The 25,735-nt window shown below is 38.0% G+C and overlaps 1 protein-coding gene across 4 annotated transcripts in view; it reads right to left on the minus strand.

Moving 5' to 3' along the window:
* The window catches only part of PRKD3 (protein kinase D3), a 76,701-nt gene that overhangs the window by 35,221 nt on the left and 15,745 nt on the right, over positions 1–25,735 (minus strand). For all 4 annotated transcript variants that reach the window (XM_009184003.4, XM_031655081.1, XM_031655082.1 and 1 more), the window contains 4 exons: positions 9,894–10,032; positions 7,297–7,428; positions 5,811–5,968; positions 746–938 (listed from right to left, as the gene is read on the minus strand). In XM_009184003.4, the coding sequence (XP_009182267.1) occupies positions 746–938; positions 5,811–5,968; positions 7,297–7,428; positions 9,894–10,008 (598 nt within the window). In that variant the 5' untranslated portion in view covers positions 10,009–10,032. The remainder of the gene's footprint in view (positions 1–745; positions 939–5,810; positions 5,969–7,296; positions 7,429–9,893; positions 10,033–25,735) is intronic.

A 25,735-nucleotide genomic window follows, 5' to 3' on the forward strand; every position in this document is an offset into this window, starting at 1 on the left:
CGTCCTACCTATTTCAGTGTGATTATTCTCGGGAATGACAGTTTTTGTACAATTCTCCTAACTACATACTTAAAAACAAAAAACCACAAAACTCTTGCAGTATGCTTGTGTGTGTATAATAAATATTTAATGAAAAGAGGAAAGCGTTATTTTTATTTTGTTTATTGTCTGGCTCTGGAATCAAAAAGACATAAAACCTCAAGGATCAGCTTTGCTGCCTACTAGCTATTCTATATTGGCAAGTGATAAGCATACAGGTGAAGAAGCCATTCTCAGAGGTCCACATTGTAGTTTTTCTGTTTACTAGCTACATGATCTTAAGCAAGTTACCTAATCTATGTCAATAAAATGAAAAATGACTCCTATTTTTACTAACTCCTATTACTACTACTCCTATTACTATTAATAGTTAATAGTAATAGTAACTCCTATTAGTAACATCTATTACTACTGGAATACTAACAAAAGCATAATTCACATATAATTGCTTTGAAGACTGAGTATGTAAAGTTTTGTTTACTGTTTTACTATAGTGCCTGGCACATAATAATACACACTGCAGATAGTAGTAGTAGTAGTTTACACACACATTTCTATTTTGTTCACATTTCTCTTTCCTTTATATAAGTTAACAATTATGACAATAATTTCTTTGGCTAATGCTTCTGAAATATAAATATTTTAAACCCATATTTAATAACAAAAACAGACATAAATTTTACTTAGGGAAAACACCGAATCCTACCTTTACACTGCATTCCTTGGCGAAACAGGCCTTTCAATAACCGCTTGCAGTACTGACATATCGTGGGACGGGTATAAGAGTGAACAGCAAATGTGTGTGGAACTTTCACTCTGCACATTACCATCTTTTCCATCCAGATTGGGCGACCACTCCAAGAAGGAATTCTCTTACTTGGTTCCTGGTGGACATGTGACTATAACATAAGTAATTTTCATAAGTGTAAGTCAGTATTAAAAACAAAGTAGTGGGAGCAGAGCTTAACCACAAGAATCATTTATTTCAAACACTAAAGCCAAAAAACTCTAAAAATGTTGTTCTCAGCAGTTTCCTTTGCAATGTTTAATTTACCAATCTTTGAATGAGAAAAACGCAGATTCTTTTTGCTAATATTTATGCTTAAAAAAAATCTAAGATACGTTAATTCTCAGGTACATATTCGCTGATTATTATTTGCCAGGCACATTTCAGCACTTTACAATAAAATCCACAAACTTTAAAACAAATAAATTCAGAAAGTATTATTGTTGCTCATTTTGCATTACTGAATGACATCTGAATATATTTTGAAACACATTTTAGATTTTCAAATTTATCTTAATACTAAAATATGTGCATACATTTTAAGTTTAATTAATAATGATAAACAATGGCAGATACAAAACTAATTAAAACAATAGTTTCAGTAACTCAGCTTTAAGAAGTTCCTTTATTTTCCAATTGTTTGGGTTTTTCTACCAGATGAACGAAAAGCAAAATTAAAGAAGGCATGAATTAAAAATTTTTGTAACCTGAGGGGTAAGTAGATTTTGGTAACTATGACCCTTTCTATATGAAGGGAATAATCAAACTAAATTATACATCACCCAGTTCAATGTGGCTCATTCCATTCATTCAACACACATTCACTGATTATTATATGCCAGGCCCTATTATATACTAGGGACACAAAATTGAATAAAACATAATCCAAATTCACAAGCACAAAATCCTAATACTCAACTACCATCTAGCTATATTAACAGATTTTGCTGTACCTGCTTGCATCCTCACTGCCAGAACTGAGGTCCTGAGATCTTTCAGATGCCTTCTATAACTGGTAATGTTTGTAAGTCAGAGAAGTTGGGCAATTCTACATTAACATGTTCAACCAAGGGAAGGAAAAGAAGTCAGAAAAAACCAAGAGACAGGGAAGTGCAAGGGAGAAGTAAGGAGAGGAGAAAAAATAAAAAAAAAGGGGGGACGAAAAGGAAAAGGACAAAACAACTGGTTGGAGAAGAGCACTATAAAATGCCTCAGACTGATAGTATAGGAACTATTTTGTTTTTCTTTTTGAGACGGAGTTTCGCTCTTGATGCCCAGGCTGGAGTGCAATGGCATGATCTCGGCTTACTGCAACCTCCACCTCTTGGGTTCAAGCGATTCTCCTGTCTCAGCCTCCCAAGTAGCTGGGATTACAGGCATGTGCCACCACACCTGGCTAATTCTGTATTTTTAGTAGAGACGGGTTTCACCATGTTGGCCAGGCTGGTCTCGAACTCCTGACCTCAGGTGATGCGTTCGCCTCGGCCTCCCAAAGTGCTGGGATTACAGGGATGAGCCACTGCACCCGGCCCCTTTTTCCCATTTTAATTTATCTCTGCATAATGCAATCCCATCAGTAACAGTGGATTGCCACACTATTGGGTGAGGATGGCAAGAAAGGTATGGCAGACTTAATTAGAATTTGGATGGAGGAGGATGTTGGTATAGTTACGTAGAAAATTTGGTTAAAATGAGACTACTGAAATCAGTAACTAGAACTGAGTGGAAGTTCTTTCTTGTTTTAATGTCCCCTATATACAAATTAGTGCTTAGCTTCAACTATTATTTCTTATTAATGTACAACCAGTAATTTTCTAAAAGTAATCTGATTATTTCCACAGCTTAAGTTAACATTTGCCAAAGTAATTGCTCACAAAAACGTTGTAACAATATGGTCAACTCTCAATTATATATAAAATAAAAGGAATAAAAACACATTTTTAAAATGGGTAATTCCTCAATTATGTATATTTAATCAGCTTTGGTGTATTAGTGAAATTCTCCATTTTTATCTTTTTTTTTTTTTTGAGATGGATTTTCACTATTTTTGCCCAGGCTGGAGTGCAATGGCACAATCTCGGCTCACTGCAACCTCTGCCTCCTGGGTTCAAGCGATTCTCCTGCCTCAGCCTCCCAAGTAGCTGGGATTACAGGAGCATGCCACCACGCCCAGCTAAGTTTGTATTTTTAGTAGAGATGGGGTTTCACCATGTTGGCCAGGCTGGTCTTGAACTCCCGACTTCGGGTGATCCTCCCGCCCCCAAAAGTGCTGGGATTACAGGCGCGTGCCACTGCGCCCGGCAATTCTCCAGTTTTACACACACTCAGATTCAACATTTTCTTTCTAGATTGATTCTAGCCTCCCTAACCCCTAAGGAATTCTCCCAAATGTGCTCCAGGGAATACTGTCTGTTTTACCTTCAAACAGGCAGCATTCAATTCTGGTTTCTTGAATCTCAGTGGTCCCATTTTAACCAAATTCAATGAACAATCTTCTTCTATTCTTCCATCTTTTTACTGGATTCCCTTTAGACTAAACCTGTTCAACCTGCAGCCACAGGCAGCCCAAGACAGCTCTGAACGAAGCCCAAGACAAATTTGTAAACTTTCTTAAAACGTTATGAGATTTTTTTTTTTTTTTTTTAATTTTAGTGCATCAGCTATCATTAGTGTTAGTATATGTGTGGCCCAAGACAATTCTTCTTCCAGTGTAGCCCAGGTAAGCCAAAAGACTGGACACCTCTGCTTTAGACCGACATTATAACAGACATAACAGAAACTGACTTCTTACACATAAACAAAAACAACCTTAGAGTCAGATTCAAAAGTTTCTACTCCTGGCCAGGCGCAGTGGCTCATGCCTGTAATCCTAGCACTTTGGGAGGCCATGGCAGGCAGAACACCTGAGGAGTTCGAGGCTAGCCTGGTCCAACATGGTGAAATCCCCTCTCTACTAACAATACGAAAATTAATCAGGCATGGTGGCAGGCGCCTGGAATCCCAGGAATTCAAGAGGCTGAGGCAGGAGAATCGCTTGAACCTGGGAGTTGGAGGCTGCAGTGAGCCGAGATGACACCACTGCACTACAGCCTGGGTGACAGAGTGAAACAGACAAGTATTTCCTTTAGCACATTTCTTTTTCCACCTCAAAAATAAATAAATAAATAAATAAAAAGATAAAAAGTTTCTACTCCTAACTTGCCCATTTTCAAGCTTATCTTACTATTTAGTGAAGTTTAATATCTTGACTCCTTAGAAACCCATTTCTTACCCATTTCTCCTAACTATAAAATCAGGATAGCCCCTATACCTCTTAGGACTGTGATGAGGGTTATATGACAAAAGGAAAGTACCTAGCATAAAGCCTGGCACATGATACCTTATGAGGCTCTTAATGGGCAGCCACTCTGAGTTAGTTCTTCTCTAACCTTGGTTGAGCTTCAGGGGTTCTTTCTTCCTAATTGGTATCTCCTCCATTCCTTCCCACTCCACTCATCCTTTCTTCTAATTTCCCCCCACAGACTCTTCTCTTACTCTGCCTTCTTTTTTTTGAGACTATGCTTGAACTGACTAAAGTAAACCTTGAAAGCCCTTCCATGCTATAAGTTCTATTTGTTTAAAAATACTCTGAACAATCTAACCAATTCAGACATGTAACTGCACTTCTTATACTTCCCTAAGGAGTTTTCATGTTCAAGATAAAATATAAACTAATGAAAAATGTAATACCTTATCCACTTGCTCTGTCCTTCTGCTATTTCCTAATCTAGTAATACTCAACGGGGCATAGGTGGCATACCAGCATCATTTGTGGGGCTCTTAACATACCTCTATTCTACTGTCCTCATTCCTAGGTAAGTCCTCTGTGCAGTTCAGTGTATAAGATGCACTAACTTTTTCCTACTAATCTTTTTCAGGCTCTTCTGTAGGTTTATACCAACCCCTCATTTTCAGTCCGTTGTGCCACAGCACTCTTTTTATCCTTTAAAAATCTCACACTAGGGGTAAATAATAGGAGAAGATGGAATTTTTGTGAAAGGATTTCAAAAGCTTTTACTCTGGTGTCTCAACTTAGCAAAATATAATGACCATAGTACCAAGACAAGGCCTTGATTTTGCCATTAATTTACAGAAGATCAGAGAAGTTACAGAAACAACTAAATAATAAGATTACAACCTATGGATAGAAGTCATTTCAAATACTATCAAATGTACAAGGGAGTTATTTCTTTTTTCCTGGATCTACTGCCTTTGCCCTTGAGAGGTACACTGTATTAGGAAAAAAATCACTGACTTATTAATAATGAGATCTGGGTTTAATTCCACTGTCTTACTAATTTGCTCTCTGACTTCACACAAGTCACTTAACTGGTCTGTCTCAACTGTCTCATCTGTATACAGATCTGCAGATAGTAGTGGCTCATGCCTGTAATCCCAGAACTTTGGGAGGCTGAGGCGGGCCGATCACAAGGTCAGGAGCTCAAGACCAGCCTGGCCAACACGGTGAAACCCTGTCTCTACTAAAAATAAAAAATTAGCTGGGTGTGGTGGCACGCATCTGTAATCCCAGCTACTCGGGAGGCTGAGGTAGAAGAATCGCTTGAACCCATGAGGTGGAGGTTGCAGTGAGCAGAGACCGTGCCACTGCACTCCAGCCTGGGCAATAGAGCAAGACTCCATCTCAAAAAAACAAAAAAATTAAAAAAAATTAAAAAAAAAAAAAAAGATGAAGTATGGAGACCAGGAGCCAGGATACTGGCTGGAAGGTTAAAGCAGTGGTACAAGTCATAATAACATCCCAAAGTGTACAAAAAGGAATTCATTACTACTTGTAAGTCCTATCTCCATTACTACATTTTATGTTTCTTAAGTGCAGCAATATTACCATTCTTTAGCGTACAAATTATGTTCCAGAATGATGTCATACACCCTGTAGAAACATAGAGAATAACTAGTAAAACGTCTATTACCTTAGAATACGTACCTCTTCACTGGGAAGGGCTACATATTCAGGCTGTAGGGGTCTTGGAACTGAGAGGCCGGGTCCCGGTAAAGATACATTTGACAGACGTCTCTTTCTTACTCCACTACAGTTATTTGGAATCTTGAAGGCACATCGTTTATGGTAATTTAATCCACAGCCTAAACATATTTTACAAGGTAAAATATAAGATTAAAAAAAAAACTTTACTATTTAAGTGTGATACATAAAAACCACTGCTTCTTTTATTTAACATATTTTCTGTTAGCCATACCTACCCTAATTAAGAACCCTGATGGCAGGCTAAGTGGAAGCTAATGAATTCAAGAAGAAAAGGAAATGTGTAAAAAGGATAAGTCAGCTACAGCAGTGATTCTTGAAGTGTGGTCCCTAAGGCGACCACCTGGAAATTTGTTAGAAATGTAAATTACAAGGCTCCACCCCAGATCTACTGAGTTAGAAACTACGGGGATGAGACCCAGCAAAGTGTGTTTTAGGATGCACAATACGGTTTGAGAACCACTGGCTTAAAGCACTGGTTAGCAAACTATGGCCTCTGTACCAAATTCCTCCTGTGACATGAAAATTTTATGAAACTCAAATTTTGATGTTCCTAAATAAAGTTTTATTGGAACACAGCCATATCTATTTGTTTACATATCGTCTATGACTGGTTTCACAATGTAATAGCAAAGTTAAATCATGACAGAGACCATATGGCCAACAAAGTCTAAAACATTTACTCCCTGTCCCTCTACAGAAAAAGTTTATTGACCCTCCACCTTAGAAGACTGTTTCTTCATCAGAAATGTGCACCTGTGTCCTACTCCTAGCAATTCTAATTCAGAACAAATTTGACAATTTAGCTGAATGTAGGAGACAACTTTTTTTTTTCTTTCACCCAGGCTGGAGTGCAATGGTGCAATCTCGGCTCACTGCAACCTCCGCCTCCCAGGGTCAAGCGATTCTCCTGCCCCAGCCTCCCGAGTAGCTGGGATTACAGACGTAGGCCACCACGCCCGGCTAATTTTTTGTATTTTTAGTAAAGACAGGGTTTTGCCATGTTGGCCAGGCTGGTCTTAAACTTCTGACTTCAAGTGATCCACCCGCCTTGGCATCCCAAAGTGCTAGGATTACAGGCGTGAGCCACCGTGCCTGGCCAAGAAAACTGTTTTAAAACAAAAAACAACATGAATATTTATGGAGCCATTACACTGTACTAAATATTTAATCCTATTACCCGATTTAACCATTTACTCTTTACAAAACCAGTAGGGCAGAATGTATTTTACAGAGAAATTAATCTTAAGAGGTTTAGTAATTTGCCCAATAATATGAAGGAGTAGGTGGCAGAGACAGAATGAGTCCTGATCTCTCCAATCTAAATCCTTGTTACCACCCTAGTCAACAGCTCATCATCTTTTCACTAATAAAAAATGCAAATGTGGAATCTTATTTCAAATGACCACAAAAATTTTAGAACACATACCTTCACATTTCAGTCCCTGACGTACCAATCCCCAGAGCATCTCACCACAGTAATCACAGAAAGTAGGAGCTTTGTAAGAATGTACATAGAGAGTATGTGGACGAATCTGGAAATCTTCTACTGTGGCTAAAGCTTTAAAAAAGAAAAGCATTAAAATACACCTTATATTTGTAACTACGATGAGATTAAGAATGCTCACATATTCATTTATGTCAAAGTACACAGAATCATTTTTTCTCTGAAAGTTTCACTGGACCATAAAAGTAAATTATTTTCAGCATTTAATATTTTGATTTCAAACTCTAGGAAGTCCATTTGCTGCTAATCATTTGAGCTCCAGAAGCAGGTAGTAGGTTAGTTATTTGGAACTCCAACAGCATTTTCTCATAATGACAAGATTACAAATAGATGTTAGGTCTACTTTAGCCAATTAAAAACTGCTTAACTTACACAGTGGGATATAGAACACTAAAGTAAAAAGTAGTATGGAACTTAACTTCTATTTACAGAAATGTTTCTGTGGAAAAAGATACTGAATCCTAACTTAGGATCCCAGGATATACTTGTTGGTCTGTTCTCCACAGTCCTAGTGGGTAAGAGAAAGAAACTCCCTTCCCCTTAGTGAACACTGGACAGTAGACCCAAGGAACTTCCTCTCACCTCAACCTGCAAGTCATTAGTGGATACACTGTAGTCTGATGGGGTCCAGAGTAGAGAAGGAAGAGATGTGAGCAGGACTTCCAGGTGAGACAGGGAGCGAAACTCGTCAGGAGTGAAGAGGAAGGCAAGGATTGGGAAATACAGAGATGGTTTGGGGTTGCTGTATAGAAGATGAATGGTCAGTGTAGCAGGGAGTGAGATGAATGACAGAATCAGAAACATAAGATGAGAGGAGTGGGGACTAATAAGGAGAGAGAGGACCTCAAGAAAAGGCTCAAAGGTGAATTTGAGAAAAGGGAACTTGGTAGCAGGGTTCTGACACATAGCTGGCCAGCTTGCTTCCTTTCTTCCATCAGTTCTCCTCCTTGCCAAACAAAAAGTACTGCAGACCTACTATGTGTATTATTATGGCATTCTTTCTTCCTTTTCACTCCTTATTATCTTGCCCACATTGCTGCTGGATGAGATGGCAAACAGTGGGAATTAAAAAACAATGTATGGCAAGAATGGGTGAGGTAGAAAAAGAGAAAGGTGGAAAAAAGCCCAGTGGGACAAAAAGGGAAAGAGCATTTTTTATTTTAAAGCCACAGAAATAACCAGCATTGTAATTTCCTCTTCCATATCTTCATTACTTTTTTCCTGATTCTCTTTTCTAAACCCCAATTTTCTTCTTTTATGCTCTTTACAGAAATGAGGGTGGGGGAAGGGAAAAAACAATTTCAGTGTAACTGTTTTATTTATTTGACTCAGAGAAGAGTGTATTTCTTTCAGACCAAATAATTTCCTTAGCTTAGTAACGTTCCAGTAATTCAGTTTATCTTCCTATCCTGATTTTTTCCTTTTTTTTTTTTGAGACAGAATCTTGCTCTGTTGCCCAGGCTGGAGTGCAGTGGCGCGATCTCAGCTCGCTGCAAGCTACGCCTCCCAGGTTCACACCATTCTCCTGCCTCAGCCTCCCAAGTAGCTGGGACTAGGCGCCCACCACCACGCCTGGCCAATTTTTTTTTTTTGTATTTTTAGTAGAGAGGGGGTTTCACCGTGTTAGCCAGGATGGTCTCGATCTCCTGACTTCGTGATCCGCCTGCCTCGCCTCCGAAAGTGCTGGGATTACAGGCGTGAGCCACCGCGCCTGGCCTTTCCTTTTTTTTTTTTTAAAGAGACAAGTCTTCCTCTGTTGTCCAGGAGGAAGTGCAGTGGTGTGACCATGGCCCACTGTAGCCTCAATCACCCAGGATCAGACAATCCTCCCACCTTATCCTCCCAAGTAGCTAAGACTACAGTTGCATGTGACCATGCCTGGCTTTTTTTTTTTTTTTTTTTTAATTTTTAGTAGAGATGAGGTATGCTGCTCAGGCTGGTCTCAAACTCCTGAGATAAGCAATCCTCCTGCCTCAGCCTCCCAAAGTGCTGGGCTTACAGGTGTGAGCCACGGTTGCCAGCTATTTTTCTTTTTTTTTCTTTCTTTTTTTTTTGAGTCTCGCTCTGTCCCCAGGCTAGAGTGCAGTGGCGCCATCTCAGCTCACTGCAAGCTCCGCCTCCCGGGTTCACGCCATTCTCCTGCCTCAGTCTCCCGAGCAGCTGGGACTACAGGCGCCTGTCACCACGACTGGCTAATTTTTTGCATTTTTTAGTAGAGACGGGGTTTCACAGTGTTAGCCAGGATGGTCTCGATCTCCTGACCTCGTGATCTGCCCGCCTCGGCCTCCCAAAGTGCTGGGATTACAGGCGTGAGCCACCGTGCCCGGCCTATTTTTCTTTCTTAATGGTGATATAACATTCCTGAAAGGAAAAATCATATGGTGACCATTATTAGAGATGAAAGAAATTAAGTAACAATAGTACAAAGACCAAATATAATTGAATTGCAGCATTTAGTAGAGAAAATTAGGCTCTTTGGGGGGAAAAAGGCAGTAACATTTAAAAAGCCACTTACTTACCTGAAAGAACCACTTCTACTAGGTCTCCTTCACGTATTTCATCTGCTGAGGTAATCAGCTGCAAAATATTTTCTGAGTTCATGTCATGGCGAAAGAGAAGAATTTTGTCATACATGCCAAAGAATCCACACTCTGGAAACTGAGGGATAATAGTCCTATATCAGTATAACCACAGCTTTCTATTTTTATAAGTAAATATTTCAATTTTATCAAATAATTTAAAACATAGTGTTTTAACCTAACACTATTTGCTAACCACTCTATTGATACCTAAATGGTGATCCACATACTCAAGCATCCTGGTTAATTTTAAAGTTCAAGAAAAATAGAAAAGTAAATTTACAAATAAATAATCATTGATGATTTTAAAATACTTGTCTCTTACAAATACAGGATTTCTATATTCGGTTAGTGATGGAGAATATAATCTTAAACCTATTGCTACTGTATTCTTAGCCTGAAAGATAAGCAGTCTTTCCAGCGCCTTGAGACATGCTGCTCTCGATATTTCAAAATTCTTCAGTAGATCTCAGAATTATAAATGCTCACTGACTTATCTGGGTTCCTCATAAAATATCCTTTAATAAATGACACCATGTCATCTGCCTGCATCAAATGGTCTGATATGAATCAGTCTCACTAAACTAAATGCATTTGTCACAGAGATGTTGCTGAAGATATCATTTACCTATTTCATATTGTAGCCCTTCTCTGTGAAGACCCACCCATAAAATAACTTAATCTGGTTGATTTTATAACATGAACAATTTGCTCATGTAAGTTAACATGTTTTCCTGTTTACTTTGCCCAACGGAAAAAGCACAATCAAATTTGTAGCCCAATTTTACCATCGGTCTTGGATCTTACGGAATGTGTTTTAGGTGCAAACACTAACCTAGCTTCATCTCATTTTCTGGCCTTAATTTTCTCATTAGAAAACTCCTGTATATACTTCTGAAGAGTTCTCAAAACTTTTTTTTGAGACAGGGTCTTGTTCTGTTGCTCAGGATGAGTACAGTGATGTGATCACAGTTCATCACTGCAGCCTCAAACTCCGAGGCTCAAGTGATCCTCCCACCTCAGCCTCCCAAGTAGCTGGGACCACAGATGCATGCCACCACTGCCAGCTAATTTTTTATGTTTTGTAGAGACAGGGGTCTCCCTGTGTTGCCCAGGCTGGTGTTGAACTTCTAGACTCAAGTTTGATTCCCCCACCTCAGCCTCCCAAAGTGCTGGGATTAGAGGCATGAGCCACCACAACTGGCCTCTCAAATCTATTTTTTAAAGTTAAATTTAAAAAAAAATTAAAAACAATGATTAATTAGAAAGTTACAAGTTTATAGTTTTTTTAACCAGGGTAAATAATGGAAAAGTACAGAAATATTTAGAATTTTTGTAATACTAATTCTCCTTTTGAGTCACCAACAGTATTTGTAAAACCTCATAGTATGCTTTAACATGTATCTAACAGTGTAAGAATTCTCAATTAAAAAGATACAAGTGAAAATACAAAACCAAAAAAATAAATTTTCATTTTAATTTTAAAATTAAAATTTTACTAAATTTTATCAAATTATTAACTTGGAGAATAAAATATCTTCATAACTTAGTTACAACAATTTGTAAGGACAAAGGACTCCACATTCCATCCTCATTAAAACTCTAAGGCCAGATGTGGTGGCTCACGCCTGTAATCCCGGCACTTTAGGAGGCCAAGGCAGGCAGATCATCTGAGGTCAGGAGTTCGAGACCAGCCTGGACAACATGGTGAAACCCTGTCTCTAATAAAAATACAAAAATTAGCCAGGTGTGGTGGTGCATGTCTGTAGTCCCAGCTACTTGGGAGGCTGAGGCAAGAGAATCACTTGAATCTGGGAGATGGGAGGTTGCTGTGAGCCAAGATTGCACAACTGCACTCCAGCCTGGGTGACAGAATGAGACTCCGTCACAAACAAACTCACTCACTCTACTATTTGTATAAATAATACTGATTTCAAAAAGGCAGACTTATTGCATGTCTGGTAAGTGCAAGATACTGGCCCCACGATTTGTAAAGACAGAACAGTCCTTATCTTCCAGGAACTTACAATCTAGTAGGAAGACAGAAACAAACACAAATATATATAGTATAAGGCAAATAACAAAATTAAAATAAAAAAATTATAGAAGGAGGAGGAATAAAAAACATTAACTGGGAAGGTGAAGTAGAGGGATTCAGTATGCTATTTGAGCAGAACAAAAAAAGAGAAGCAGAGTTTCCACAGGTTGAAAGTGTAAGTGTCATCAATGAGAAGTTACAAGGTAAATGGAAGAAGGTAAGTGAAGCCTTGAGACTAAAGAATGAGATGGGAGAAAGTTGGGTATAAAGAGGGCAGAAAAGCACAGGGAACTCCACTGGCGCCACACTAACAGAGAAACCTGTTACTATGTTCAAACTTTGTCACCTACTAACTATAGCACCTATAGCACCTTTTCTAAGGTGCTTAGGTTGCTTAACTTCCCTAAATCAGTTGTTTATAAAATGGAGGATAATAGGAGTTATAGGCTGGCTTTACAAGGTTCTTATCAAAATTAAATTACTTGATGGCTGTAAAAGTCTCAGCACTGTGATCCATAAATACCAGTGGTTTATATTACTAAGGAATACCTAAGAGGGAGAAGAGACATAGGATTTCAGAGCAAGGCAGGAACATGATTAAATCTGTATTTTAAAAAGATAATGCTGACAGCATTGTGTAGAGGAACAGGAACAGAAAGAGACCAGAGAGCAAGATGCTGAAGAAAGGGTGACACTATCAGTCAGAAAAGTATCAGTCTGAATTATACAGCAAGTAAATGGAAAGAGACAGGACATTTCTCTCCAGAAACTATAGCAAGTAAATGGAAAAAGACAAGGGAATTTCTCTCCAGAAACTATCTTCGATAAATCATATGGCTCATCAATATTGTTTTGACCAAACCAGAAGTCCTGAATAACGGTAACTGAAGACCTAAATAATAAACACACCGAGAAGGAAAACAACATTAAAATAATTAATGTATGATTGGAAAAAATAAATATAACCTTCTTAATAAACACATGGCCTAATGAAAAATAATATCAACATGAAGTTGGTATTAAGAGACTTAAAAGCATGTAAAGAAATTACAGTGAGATATTACAAAATATTTAAAATAGACATGTATATTAGAGGCTAGAAAGCTGTTGGTAATGATAAAGAATAAAGTCATTTCAACATGTTTTCATACTATACTCATCTATACGACAGACAGATTATAATAACCAGCCTGTGAAAAAGATTTCTGCTATTCGTGACTATGATTTATAGGTATGTTTGGCAGGGTATTTAGAAATTATGTAAGAGTCCGAAATAAAAACATGAGAAGTCTTGAGACATGTGTATATTAAAGATATACACCTAAAAAGAAATACACCATGAGCACACATTCATTATGAAGAATTTTACAGAACAAACAAAAACCAAACTGTTAATGAATTGAATATACAAGGATTTACTGTTCCTGATTTTGAAAAATTCAGAAAATAGGTTTTTAAGCAGGAGTGGATCTCTAAACAATGTCTTATTTCTGGCCACACCTCAGAACCACCTGTGGAGCTTAAAACAAAGGATGCTTAGGCTATCATTTCAGGTTTATGGTTAAGCTCCTGGAGAATAGGCGGTGAACACCTGAATTTTAAATTTACTTTTAAAATATTCAATGTATATATTATATATACTCTTTAAAAAATCTACTTTTAAAAACAGTTTAAAATTTATAGAAAATGTAGACAATAGTACAGAGTTCCTGTATACTACCCCATACCCAGTTTCCCTTATTATTAACATTTTACATTAGTTACATGTTATATTTATTATAATTAATAACCCAATAGCCATACATTATCAATAACTAAGGCTCATACTTTATTCAGATTTCCTTAGTTTTTACCTAATATCCTTTTTCTGTTTAAGAATCCCATCCATACCATATCACCTTTAACTGTTATGTCCCCATAGGCCCCTTTTGGGCTGTGTTAGTTTCTCAGACTTTGCTGGATTTTGACAATCTTGGCTGTTTTGAGAAGTACTGGTCAGGTATATTGTTGGATGCCTCTCTACTGGAATTTGTCTGATGTTCTTCTCATTATTACTGGGGTAATGGGTTTTGGGGAGGCAGACCACAGAGGTAAAGTGCCATTCTCACTACATTCTGCCAAGGGCACCTACTATCAACACGACATCACCGCTGATGTTGGTTGAGGCAGTGTTTGTCAGGATTCTCCACTGCAAAGCTACTTTCCCCCAACCTTTTCTATACATACTCTTTGGAAGTAAGTCACTATGAGCAGAGCACTTAAGAAGTGGAAAGGTTTGTCTGTTTCCTTTCCTTGAAGGTGGAGTATCTACACAAATTATTTGAAATTCTTCTAAATGGGAGATTTATCTATTTTCCCCCACTTATTTATTCATCCAATCATTTACATATATATCAATATAGACTCATGGATATTTACTTTATACTTTCAGATACAATATATACTCTTTTAAAATACAATTTTATTTATTTTTGAATAGGCAATTATTCAAAGTTCAAAAGGCAAAAAAGAGTAGATGGCACACCTACGCCCTAGCTGCCTCATTAACTGTACCGTAGTCAGCAGTATTGCCAGTTTTCTCAGAATCCTTCTGAAAATACTTTACATATCAAATAAACATGAATATACCTTTCCTTCATTTTACACAAATGGCAGCACGCTATAAACACTGTTCTGCAGCTTGCTTTTTTTTCACTTAGCAATATATTTTAGACATCATTCCATTAACAAAGTTCTTATTCTTTTTTTTTTTTTTTTAAACAGATGTATAGTTTTCTTTTACCAGTCCCTACTAATGGATTATGGGGTAAGGAATAAAACTAATGCCAAACTGCCTTTGTTAAAATAATCATCCATCTCACTATATAATCTTAACCAAGTTACTTAACCTCAGTTTTTCCATCTGTAAAATAGTGACTACTTCATAAAATTATCATGACAATACGTTTATATATATATATATACACACACACACACAAAGAACTTAGTGTCCTTTTCAATTTTTTTCATCAATGTTTTACACTTTTCATTGTAGAGATCTTTCACTTCTTTGGTTAAGCTTATTCCTAGGTATTTTATTTATAGCTATTGTAAATGGGATAATTTTCGTGGTTTCTATTTCAGATTGTTCACTGTTGGCATACAGAAATGCTACTGATTTCTGTATGTTGATTTTGTATCCTACATCTTAATTCATTTATCAGTTCTAATGGTTTGTTGGCAGAGTCTTTAGGTTTTTCTAAATATAAGATCATATCGTCTGCAAAAAAAGATAATCTGACGTCTTCCTTTCCAATTTGGATACCGTCTATTTCTTTCTCTTGTCTAATTGCTCTAGTTAAGAATACCAGTATTATGTTGAATCAAAGTTGTGAAAGTGGGCATCCTTGTCTTGTTTCAGATCTTAGAGGAGAGGCCTTCAGTTTTTCCGCATTCAGTATGCCAGCTGCATGTTTGTCATATATGGCCCTTACTGTCTTGAGGTATGTTCCTTCTATACCCAGTTTGTTGACAGTTTTTATTATGAAGTTTTCATTGTGTTGAATTTTACTGAATTTTTTTTTTGGCATCTATTGAGATGACCATATGGGTTTTGGTCTTCATTCTGTTGATGTGACATATCATGTTTGATGATTTGTGTATGCTGAACCATCCTTATATTATAGAAGAAAACAATGGGTAAACACTCCAGGACATTAGTCTGGGCAAAGATTCCTTGAGTAAGACCTGAAAAGCACAGCTAGGCAAAACAAAAATGGACAAACGTGATCACATCAAGCTAAAAGGTTGGGCACAGTGGCTCACTGGTAATTCCAGCACTCTGGGAGGCTGAGGCGGTGGAGGCCGAGCTCAGGAGTTCAAGACCAGCCTGGTCAACATGGTGAAACCCATCTCTACTAAAACACACACACACACACACGCTTCTGCAAGGAAATAATTAACAAGTGAAGTGACAACCTACACAATGGGAGAAAGTATCTGCAAACTATTCAACTGACAAGTGGTTAATAAACAGAATATATAAGGAGCTCAAATGATTCAACGACAACAAAAAAAGAAAATCCAATTTAAAAAAAAGCAAAAGATCTAAATAATATATTTCTCAAAAGAAGACATACAAATGCCAAATTGGTACATGAAAAAATACTCAACATTCACTAATCATCAGAGAAATGCAAATCCAAACCACAATGAGATATCATCTCATCTCAAAACAGCTTTTATCAAAAAGAGAAAAAATTAAAGATATTGGTGAGGATGCAAAAAAAGGGGAATACTCATACACTATTGGTGGGAATGTAAATTAGTACAGTCACTATGAAAAAACAGAATGGAGGTTGCTAAAAATAAAACTACCATAGGATCCAGCAATCTCGCTGGTAGGTATCTACCCAAAAGAAAATAAATAAAAATATCAGAAAGATACCTGCACTCCCATGATTACCGCAGCAAAATTCACAATAGCCACAATAGGGAATCAACCTAAGTGTCCATCAATGGATAAATGCATACAGAAAACGTGATACACATACATGGTGGAATATTATTCAGTAATAAAAAGAATGAAATCCTGTAATTTGCAACAACATGGACAGAAGTGGGGAACAACATTTCAGTTGGTGAAATAAGCCAGGCACAGAAAGACAAGTATTGCATGTTCTCACTCGTATGTGAAAAATTTAAAAAAATTTGACCTCGTGGAGACAGAGAGTAGAATGAAGACTACCGGAGGCTCTGAAGGGTAGTGGCTGGGGTGAATAAAGGGGTTGGTTAATGATTATAAAACTACAGTTAGATAGAAAAAATAAGATCTAGTGTTTGGTAGCATGATAGGAAGACTATAGTTAACAACAATTTATTGTATATTTCAAAATAACTAGAAGAGTAGAACTGGAATGTTCCTAACACAAAGAAATGATAAATATTTAAGGTGATAGATATCCCAATTACCCTCATTTGATCATTATGCATTGTATGCTTGTATCAAAATATCACATGTACCTCATAAATATGTACAACTATTATTTATCCAGAAAAACAGAAATAAAAGAGATTAGAACTCCTGATAAGCTAAATACACCTTAGTTATTACAATCTCTTGTGAGTATGCTCAATACCCAATGAGTAATCCTATGTACATATCTTTTCCCACTTTTTGAGTATGAATATGAGATAACTTTCTAGGAGATTTGCTGGCTCAAAGACAGTGCATATTTGAAATTTGTAGATACTGACAAATTGCTCTTTATGGAGGTCAAACCAATGTATACTTCTGCAAGTAATATACTGAGTATGTACTTGTTTTGCCATGTTTTTATAGTGTATTATCAAACTTGTTGACTTTAGATGAAAAAATGGTATTTTTGTAGTTTTAATTTGCATTTCTTTTATTACAAGAAGTTGAACATTTTTCATATGCTTAAGTGAATCTGTATTTCCTTTTCTGTAAATTAGGAATTCATATCTTTGCTTATTTTTAATGGATTGATCATCTTTAAAACTCTAAATCCAATTATTCCTCAGAATGATTTTATTATGTGGAGACCTTAGTAAGTCCTGAACAACATTTCAAAAACCATAAACAAAAATACTTTATATTCCAAAGTATGTACGTTGAATTTCTCAAAATGATTTGACACCAGTGAAACCTAAGAGAGCTTTTAAGATAATAGCTTCTTGTTCTAAATCAGACTTCAGTAGAACAAAGAACAAAGGAGAAGAGCATTTTTTTTTCTTTCAGTTGTATAATTTGAAAAGGAGAAAATATTTTGGCAAACTAATTAAAACCAATTCTTGATTACATTTTTTGAGTGGGGGTCTCCCTCTGTCGCCCACAATGTAGTGGCTTGATCACGGCTCACTGCAACCTCAAACTCGTGTGCTCAAGCAGTCCTTTAGCCTCAGCCTCCCAAAGTGTTGAGATTACAGGCATAAGTCACCTTTCCTGGCCCTTAATTACATTTGTGACTCTGCTATATCACTAATAGAGTCAAAAGGGGTGGGGGCAGAAACCTATACTAATGATGTTGTCTCTGTATTCTTCAAAATACAATTCTTGCCCAATAAAATGGTGTGTATTCTATTCTCCTGAGAGGGAAGAAGTTTGGAAAAGCAGCAGAGGTGATGACGTGTTTAAGTAATTGTCACTGGTTATTATTTAGTTTAGTCCTCTAGGGCAATGATCCTCAGCTGGGATGATTTTGCGCCCAGAAGCTATATGACAATGTCCTGAGACAATTTTGGTTTTCATAACTTGAGCTACTGGCATTCAGTGGGTAGAGCACTGTAGAACACACAGGGCAGCCTCCACAAGAATTATCCCACCCAAAACGTCAAGAGTGCTGAAGTTGAGAAATCCTGTTTTAGGGAATAAAAGAGTCAAGAGAATAGAGAGGCTGGGAAATGTAGAAGTAGTTGGCAACCTTTTGAAAACTAGACAAGTCCATAATTCCTTACCTAGCCTACCTCATCCTTGATTAAAAGAAAGAGGAAATTAAAGAAACAGCTAAAGAAACAGCATGGTAGAAGCAAAATAGGCCTTGAATTTGGCCTCTTTCCAACTGCTCCCCCATCCCTCCAGATTTTCTGGATTTGCTTACTACAAACTGTGCCAATGACCCCTCTTGACTGTGCAAAATGAAGTATTTTCCCAGCCCATATGGGAATGTAAGAGAGTTTCATCACAGTTATTAAATTTTCACCCTCATGCACTCTGCTCACTTCAGATTCTTTGCTTTTGCATTAAAGATTACTTCAATAATTTAAAAAAATAATCTTATCTTTCTGTAACCATTTTAGATGTTACTTTTTACAGCATTAACTTAACATTTTTAAGTAAAAGGTTCCAACAGTTGCAAACAAAATTATTTTAAGCAACACTTATTTTGAAAGTAATTTAAGGTGAACCATTTCAAGTTCATGTCGTTAAAATGTTGTCAGTAAAATTTTGGCAAGGTAGGAAGCTTCCAAGTTATTTCACTTGGTCAAACATAATTTTTGCACTTTAACAATGGCTTCAGAATTTCACACTATCTGAATGAATAATTTATCACTATGCCCTTTTAAATTTTTTTTTTTTTAGAGACACGGTCTCACCATATTGCCCAGGCTGGTCTCCTCCTGGACTCAAGCAATCATTCTGCCTCAAGCCTCCCAAAGTGCTGATGATAAGAGACAGAAGGCAGAGAAATACTAGGCAGACAGGGGTGGGTCCCGATGAAACCCCACCTTCAAGATGAAAAGCCTGAAACCCGTGGCCCAAAGTGAGAACTTCTATCTCTGTTTGCCTGCTCTCTCCTGACTGGTTCTTTCTGAATGTCTTTTTACCAACTGAATGTTGCCTTTTCCAAAACTAGCTACGGCCTGCCCCCCGGCCCAACCCCCGTCCTGTGCCTATAAAGACCCCAGACTCAGTGAGTAGAGAGAGAGAGAAGCAGCTTGACTGGAGAGTGGTGACTTGACATTGGTGGGACAGCTGGACTTCAGGGAGATGGCCTGACTACGGGGAGGAGCAGTTGGACCTCAGGGGAAGATTACCTGCCTGTCCCGTCCCCTCTTCCACGTCCTACTCTGCTGAGTGCCATTTCCCATCACTTACAGCTTTCACCATCCTTCAAGTGTCTGGGGGACCTCATTGTTCTTAGATGCCAGACAAGCGCTGGAGACCCAACAAGTGCCGGTACCCAAAAAAAAAGGCTGTCATATAGGCCCTTGCTGGTGGAGGGCAGCCACCCCACACGATGAGGCAAGGGGCCCACTGAGCTGGTAACACACTGCTGTCCACAGATGGCAGAGCTAAGAGACTATTATATCTTCTGGGGCCTCTGGGGGGTTTGCAGGCACCCCCACCTGGGTGCCGCTGTGGGGCCTGCACAAAGTCTGCTCCTGCCATCGCTCAAGGCGACTAGTCAGATCCTGCACTCGTTTGCTCACATGTTCCCTCCCAAAGGAGGTTGAGTGTGGCGACTGAGTAAACAGGGCAACCCGTCCCAAGTCCGATGAAGAGGTCGAGAAAAATCCTACATCACTGAGATTACAGGTCTGAGCTGCTGCGCCCAGCCAGTATGTACTTTTTTAAAAAGAAGAATGAAGGTTTTATTCTAAATGCAATGGGAAACGATTGAAGTTTAACATACATTTACTTTTAAAGTGTACTTGATATATAAGTGCACTAATCTTACTTAGAAGCTTGATAGCTTTATAAGCATACACACACCCCACATAACCACCACTCAGGTCAAGATATAGAATATTATCAGCATCCCAAGTTTCTTCGAATGCATTTAAGACATTGAATACCAACATCATTTTAAAAATCAGCATCACAAGTTTCTTCAAATGCATCTGAGACACTGAATAGCAACGTCATTTTAAAACTTGATGCCGGCCGGGCGCGGTGGCTCAAGCCTGTAATCCCAGCACTTTGGGAGGCCGAGGTGGGTGGATCACGAGGTCAGGAGATCAAGACTATCCTGGCTAACATGGTGAAACCCCGTCTCTACTAAAAATACAAAAAACTAGCCGGGCGTGGTGGTGGGCGCCTGTAGTCTCAGCTACTTGGGAGGCTGAGGTGGGAGAATGGCGTGAACCCGGGAGGTGGAGCTTGCAGTGAGCCAAGATCACGCCACTGCACTCCAGCCTGGGAGCACAGCGAGACTCCGTCTCAAAAAAAAAAACAAAAAAAAAACAAAAAAAAAAAAACAACTTGATGCCAAATAAATCTTCACAAGTCTTTTTAAACATAAACTCAATCATAGTAAATAAGCTCCATGAAGAAAAGGATATTCTCTTTTCAGGTTCCTCCTGAATCCCCAAGCACTTTGTACTTAACAGGTACTTACGGGGGGGGGGGGGGGGGGGGGGGGGGAAGCGCTGACTATTGAGCAACTAATTTAGCACTAATAAATTACACAGAAACAAATCTAATATTAACATCAATTTTAGGAAAATACTTAATTGGAGAGAAGCAGCTCAATGATTCTGTTTCTAAATACAGACATAAGGACTACAGATGAGTCAATCAGAAACTTACTCAACATGGACTTGAATTTATTAATGTTCATCATTAACCTCAACCCAGAATTTTTTGGATATGAAATATCATAAGAGGCCAGGCGTGGTGGCTCACGCCTGTAATCCCAGCACTTTGGGAGGCTGTGGCAGGTGGATCACCTGAGGACAGGATTTTGAGACCAGCCTGGCCAACATTTTGAAACCCTGTCTCTAATAAAGATACAAAAAAATTAGCTAGGTGTGGTGGCGGGTGCCTGTAATCCCAGCTACTTGGGAGGTTGGGGCAGGAGAATCACTTGAACCTGGGAGGTGGAGGTTACAGTGAGCCGAAATTGCACCACTGTACTCCAGCCTGGGTGAAACAGCAAAACTCCGTCTCAAAAAAAAAAAAAGAAAAGAAAAAAAAAATACCAGACGAGTTGCTTCATTTAACACCTGCCTTTCTGATACCAACTAAAGCAATCTTTTTTCATTTTGATTTTTTCTTGTTTTGTTGTTAGTTCTGATTATCTTTAATTCAAACTTTCCGAATTAAAGATCTAGGACCTTCTATTCTAGCCAAGGTCTCATGATGAATAGTGGAATTTAAAAAATTTTTCTTCTTCCAGTTTGAGCCTTCAGATTAGTAATGGCTGCCTGACATTGATTTTGCCCAGACAAAAAAAGTACGGGTAGAATAAAGAGCAAGGGTAGAATACAGCTGCAACACAGCTATAGTAGAAAGAATGGATAGAAAAAAAAAACACACACACACAGAATGACGACTGGGTTTTTTTTGACAACAAAAGATACAGCTGGGGTTTTCAGTCTACTTTTGCATAACCTGAAAATTATACCCAATCTGTATCTACAGAGGCAATGCAGTTAAAGAACAGACCAAAATAACTCCTAAATTAGGCTACATAAGCAAACAACCTTCAGGTCTAGTGTCACGTAAATCGTCAAAACTAAAACCAAATGTTTTAAATCAGCTAAAAGCAGGCAACTTGCTTTTGTAAGAATAATTCCAATTTCTGTAAACAGCATTATAACTTAAAATGAATTGCTGTCTGCCAATTCCTTTCTCACTCCAATTATATTTACTATGTTCATTCAACAAATTAACACAGTAGCAGGAGCGTTATAGTGGTATCTTCCAAGCTTCTTAGCAATACGAAAGCAAGGTGGAGAAGCACTATTGAGTGCAGTCAATATGCATCAGAAATTGTGCAAAGCACTTGCTACAGACTCTTAATTTCCTCAAAACTCTTAAAACAAGTAATCCACGCCCTTTAATGAGATAAACACTTTATCTCTATTTTTTATAGTTTTTTTTTTTTTTTTATATGTTAAATGCTAAAATCAAAAGGCAAGAGCAAAGCAATGTAAGCATGTTGGCAGGCTACCTAATGGGAGGCTTTGGGACTTCAAGACCACTACAAAACCAGTGATTTTTCCATATGTAAACAGATTTTGAAATCATGAGTATTAATTACTTTTGAGCCCTAAGTATGTGCCAGACACTACTGAGGCTTTACATTTAACCACCATTCTTCTTCTATGGAGGTGGACTTTATGACACTAGTTTCACACCTGAGAAAACTGAGGGTCAGAAGTAACTTGAAAAGGGCCTATCATCAGTAGCGGAATAGCAACTACAACCCAGGTGCCTCTCCTTGATTCCAAAACTCTGCTATGGCATAATATACTCTTGTTATCTCTTCCTTGGATTCTTTTTTTTTTTTTTAAACATATTACACCAGTAACAGAGTTAATGTAATTTCAAAGTTGAAAATCCAAGCATGAACAATCACTGTAAGATGGGCAAGGCTTCTGGCCTACTCCCTCAGTATCAATTTTCTCCCTTGTAATCATGGTAAGTGGCCTCCCAGCTGTGATCTGATCAGGAAATTTCTGTTTGGCTCAATTCCAGTTCTACCTGCTGCTCAGATTTGTCTGCCTTCTGCATTCTCCTGATTCCCAGTCCCATTAGTTCTTCGGGTTTAATCAGTAAAAACACATTCCCTTAAGCTTATAAACCTCTAGAAGGCAGAGATCCTGTTTGTTGTTAATTTTGCTTTATAAAACAATATGAACATATAGGAACTTTATATATATATAGGTTAAAAATTCACATTAACTATATCCATACTCACAATAAAAACTATGCACTGTTAAACAAAAATGGGTTGGGTGTGGTGGCCCACACATGTAATCCCAGCACTCTGGGAAGCCAAGGTGGAGGGATCGCTTGAGTCGAGAGTTCGAGACCAGCCTGGGCAACATGGTGAAACCCCATCTCTACAAAAAATAAAAAAAATTAGCCGATTGTGGTGGCCGGAGTCTGTGGTCCAGCTACTTAGGGAGGGTGAGGTGGGAGGATCAATAGAGCCCAGGTTAATGCTGTAGTGAGCCGTGATCATGCCATTGCACCCCAGCCTGGGTGACAGAGCAAGATCGTGTCTCAAAAAACAAAAACAAAAATGCCCAGGCAAAACTAGAAATCCTGTTTAAGACCTCAAGCTGCAATTCACATTTGTAAGATTTTAATCCAGGAGATAGTCATATTCCCTATTTTACTAAGCCTCTACAATAGTACTAAAAGACAGAGACATTGTAGATTTCTCCAAACTTCAGAAATGCTATTACTCCATCAGTTTAACTCAGGGGTTTTCAACCTCAGCATTATTAACATTTGGGGCCAGATAATGCTTTGTTGTATGGGGCTCTCGATGTGCATCATAGCAACTTCCTTGCCTTCTATCCACTAGATGCTGGAAGCCCCCCTGCTCCAGTTGTGACATCCAAAAACGTCTCCAGACATTGCCAAATGTCCCCGGGGGGGTGAAAATCTCGTCAGTTCAAAACCATTTAACTTGATCTTATATATTAAAATCAAATACTGAGACTATAACATTTGCCAGTAGAACAGTCCAAAGTCCTAATCCACATTCTTCTGTGGAATAAGGAAAAAGTTCATTGGTGTCCTCAGGAAATAAATAACTTCAAAAATTTCAGAGCATTCTAGAATAACCCCTGGCCTTTTGCACAATCCTAGGAAAAACAAGCTCTACAAACTATCTAACAATCTACGCTAGTGGGATCAGCTTGGGCACAACTAAGGCACTGGATACATGAAACAAGATGGGAAAGAATACTGATGCTTATCTGCTCATTCCTATCTCTTTTCAGCTCTAATAACTATAAATCATCTCATCACTAAAACTGTATTTCCAGTATGTTTTTAGAAGAGCAGGTATGTGTTCTTTACCAAATGTCTACTAAATGTAAGACATCTCTGAGGATAAAAGATGAATAAGACAGCATTAATCAATGTATCATAAATGTTGTAAGGGTTTCAAAGCTGTGAAAAAAGGAAGCTAAGTTTTGGCTATGCTAACAACGATGACAACAATAAAAGAAACTCTACCCTATTTCACCCTTGGGGTGTATAATGAAATTGGATGAAATTCAAAGAGGGAACCTTTTGGTCATATCCAAGTTTTAAGCAAAGCTCAACTATAAATGATCTGATAGAGATATTTTCTTGGGAGAAAAACCTCAGTGTATATGTTTTATGATATTCTTGTTAACATTTAATCTAGTTTTTAAATTATAAGCCTTGAATCATTGATTGTTCTCTATTTCCATGAAATTTTACCATACTCTCCCCTACACTGGGAATGCCAATTTCATTTTTCCCCAACTTAACACAATACCTAAACTATATTTTAAAACTGTTTTGAACATCTTCCTGCATGCTTGTTTATTAATTTAATCTTTTTGTAAAATATACTCTCATATCATTTGACCAACTGTTGAGATTACAGTTTTTCTTACCAATACATGAGCTCTATGTAGAAAGAAGACATGAACCTATATAATACTTGCGGTAACATTTTCCCAATTTTGTTGCTTTTACTTTCACATATGTATAATTATAATTTTTAATAAAATCTCTAAACTGATCTTTTCGTGTTTTCTTTTACTGATCTGAAAGTGAGCTGCCTGCTGTTCAGAGGTTTGATAGTCAATTCCATTATATACAAATTTTCTTTTGAGTTTCCACATTTAACCTTTAATCACTGAAATTTACCTTGGTGTCATATTTTTCTTTTGAGACGGAGTTTTGCTCTTTCCCCCAGGCTGGAGTGAAGTGGTGCAATCTCAGCTCACTGCAACCTTGGCCACCACCCACCCCCACCTTCTCGCTCCCCACCCCGAGTTCAAGAGATTCTCCTGCCTCAGCCTCCCGAGTAGCTGGGATTATAGGCACCTCCCCCCACACCTGGCTAATTTTTGTATTTTTAGTAGAGACAGGCTTTTGCCATGTTGGCCAGCTGGTCTCGAACTCCTGACCTCAGGTGATCCACCCGCCTCAGCCTCCCAAAGTGCTAGGATCACAGGCATGAGCCACCACGACCAGCTGGTGTCAGGTATTAAGTGAAGGGCTATGTTAATGTTCCTTCAACTGCTTAAAACTAGTTTTCTAAGCTCTATTTTTTTTTTTTTTTTGAAAAATGATTCCTTTTAATTTCTCATGACTTCTTTGGCATACCTAAAAGTACCTTGTGCTTATCTACTTCTGTTCAGATAGTATATAACTTCAGTTATTGTAGGTTTATTTTTCTCCTCTTTCTTATTTTTCAGATTTTTAAATTAATGCTCTTGACTATTTTTCCTCCAGATAAACTGTAACACTATCAGAGTAAAAAGAATACCAATAAAAATCTTTAATGGAAAGAAATTTAAT

The sequence above is a fragment of the Papio anubis genome, chromosome 14 (assembly GCF_008728515.1).
Source record: "Papio anubis isolate 15944 chromosome 14, Panubis1.0, whole genome shotgun sequence".
Classification (NCBI taxonomy): domain Eukaryota; kingdom Metazoa; phylum Chordata; class Mammalia; order Primates; family Cercopithecidae; genus Papio; species Papio anubis.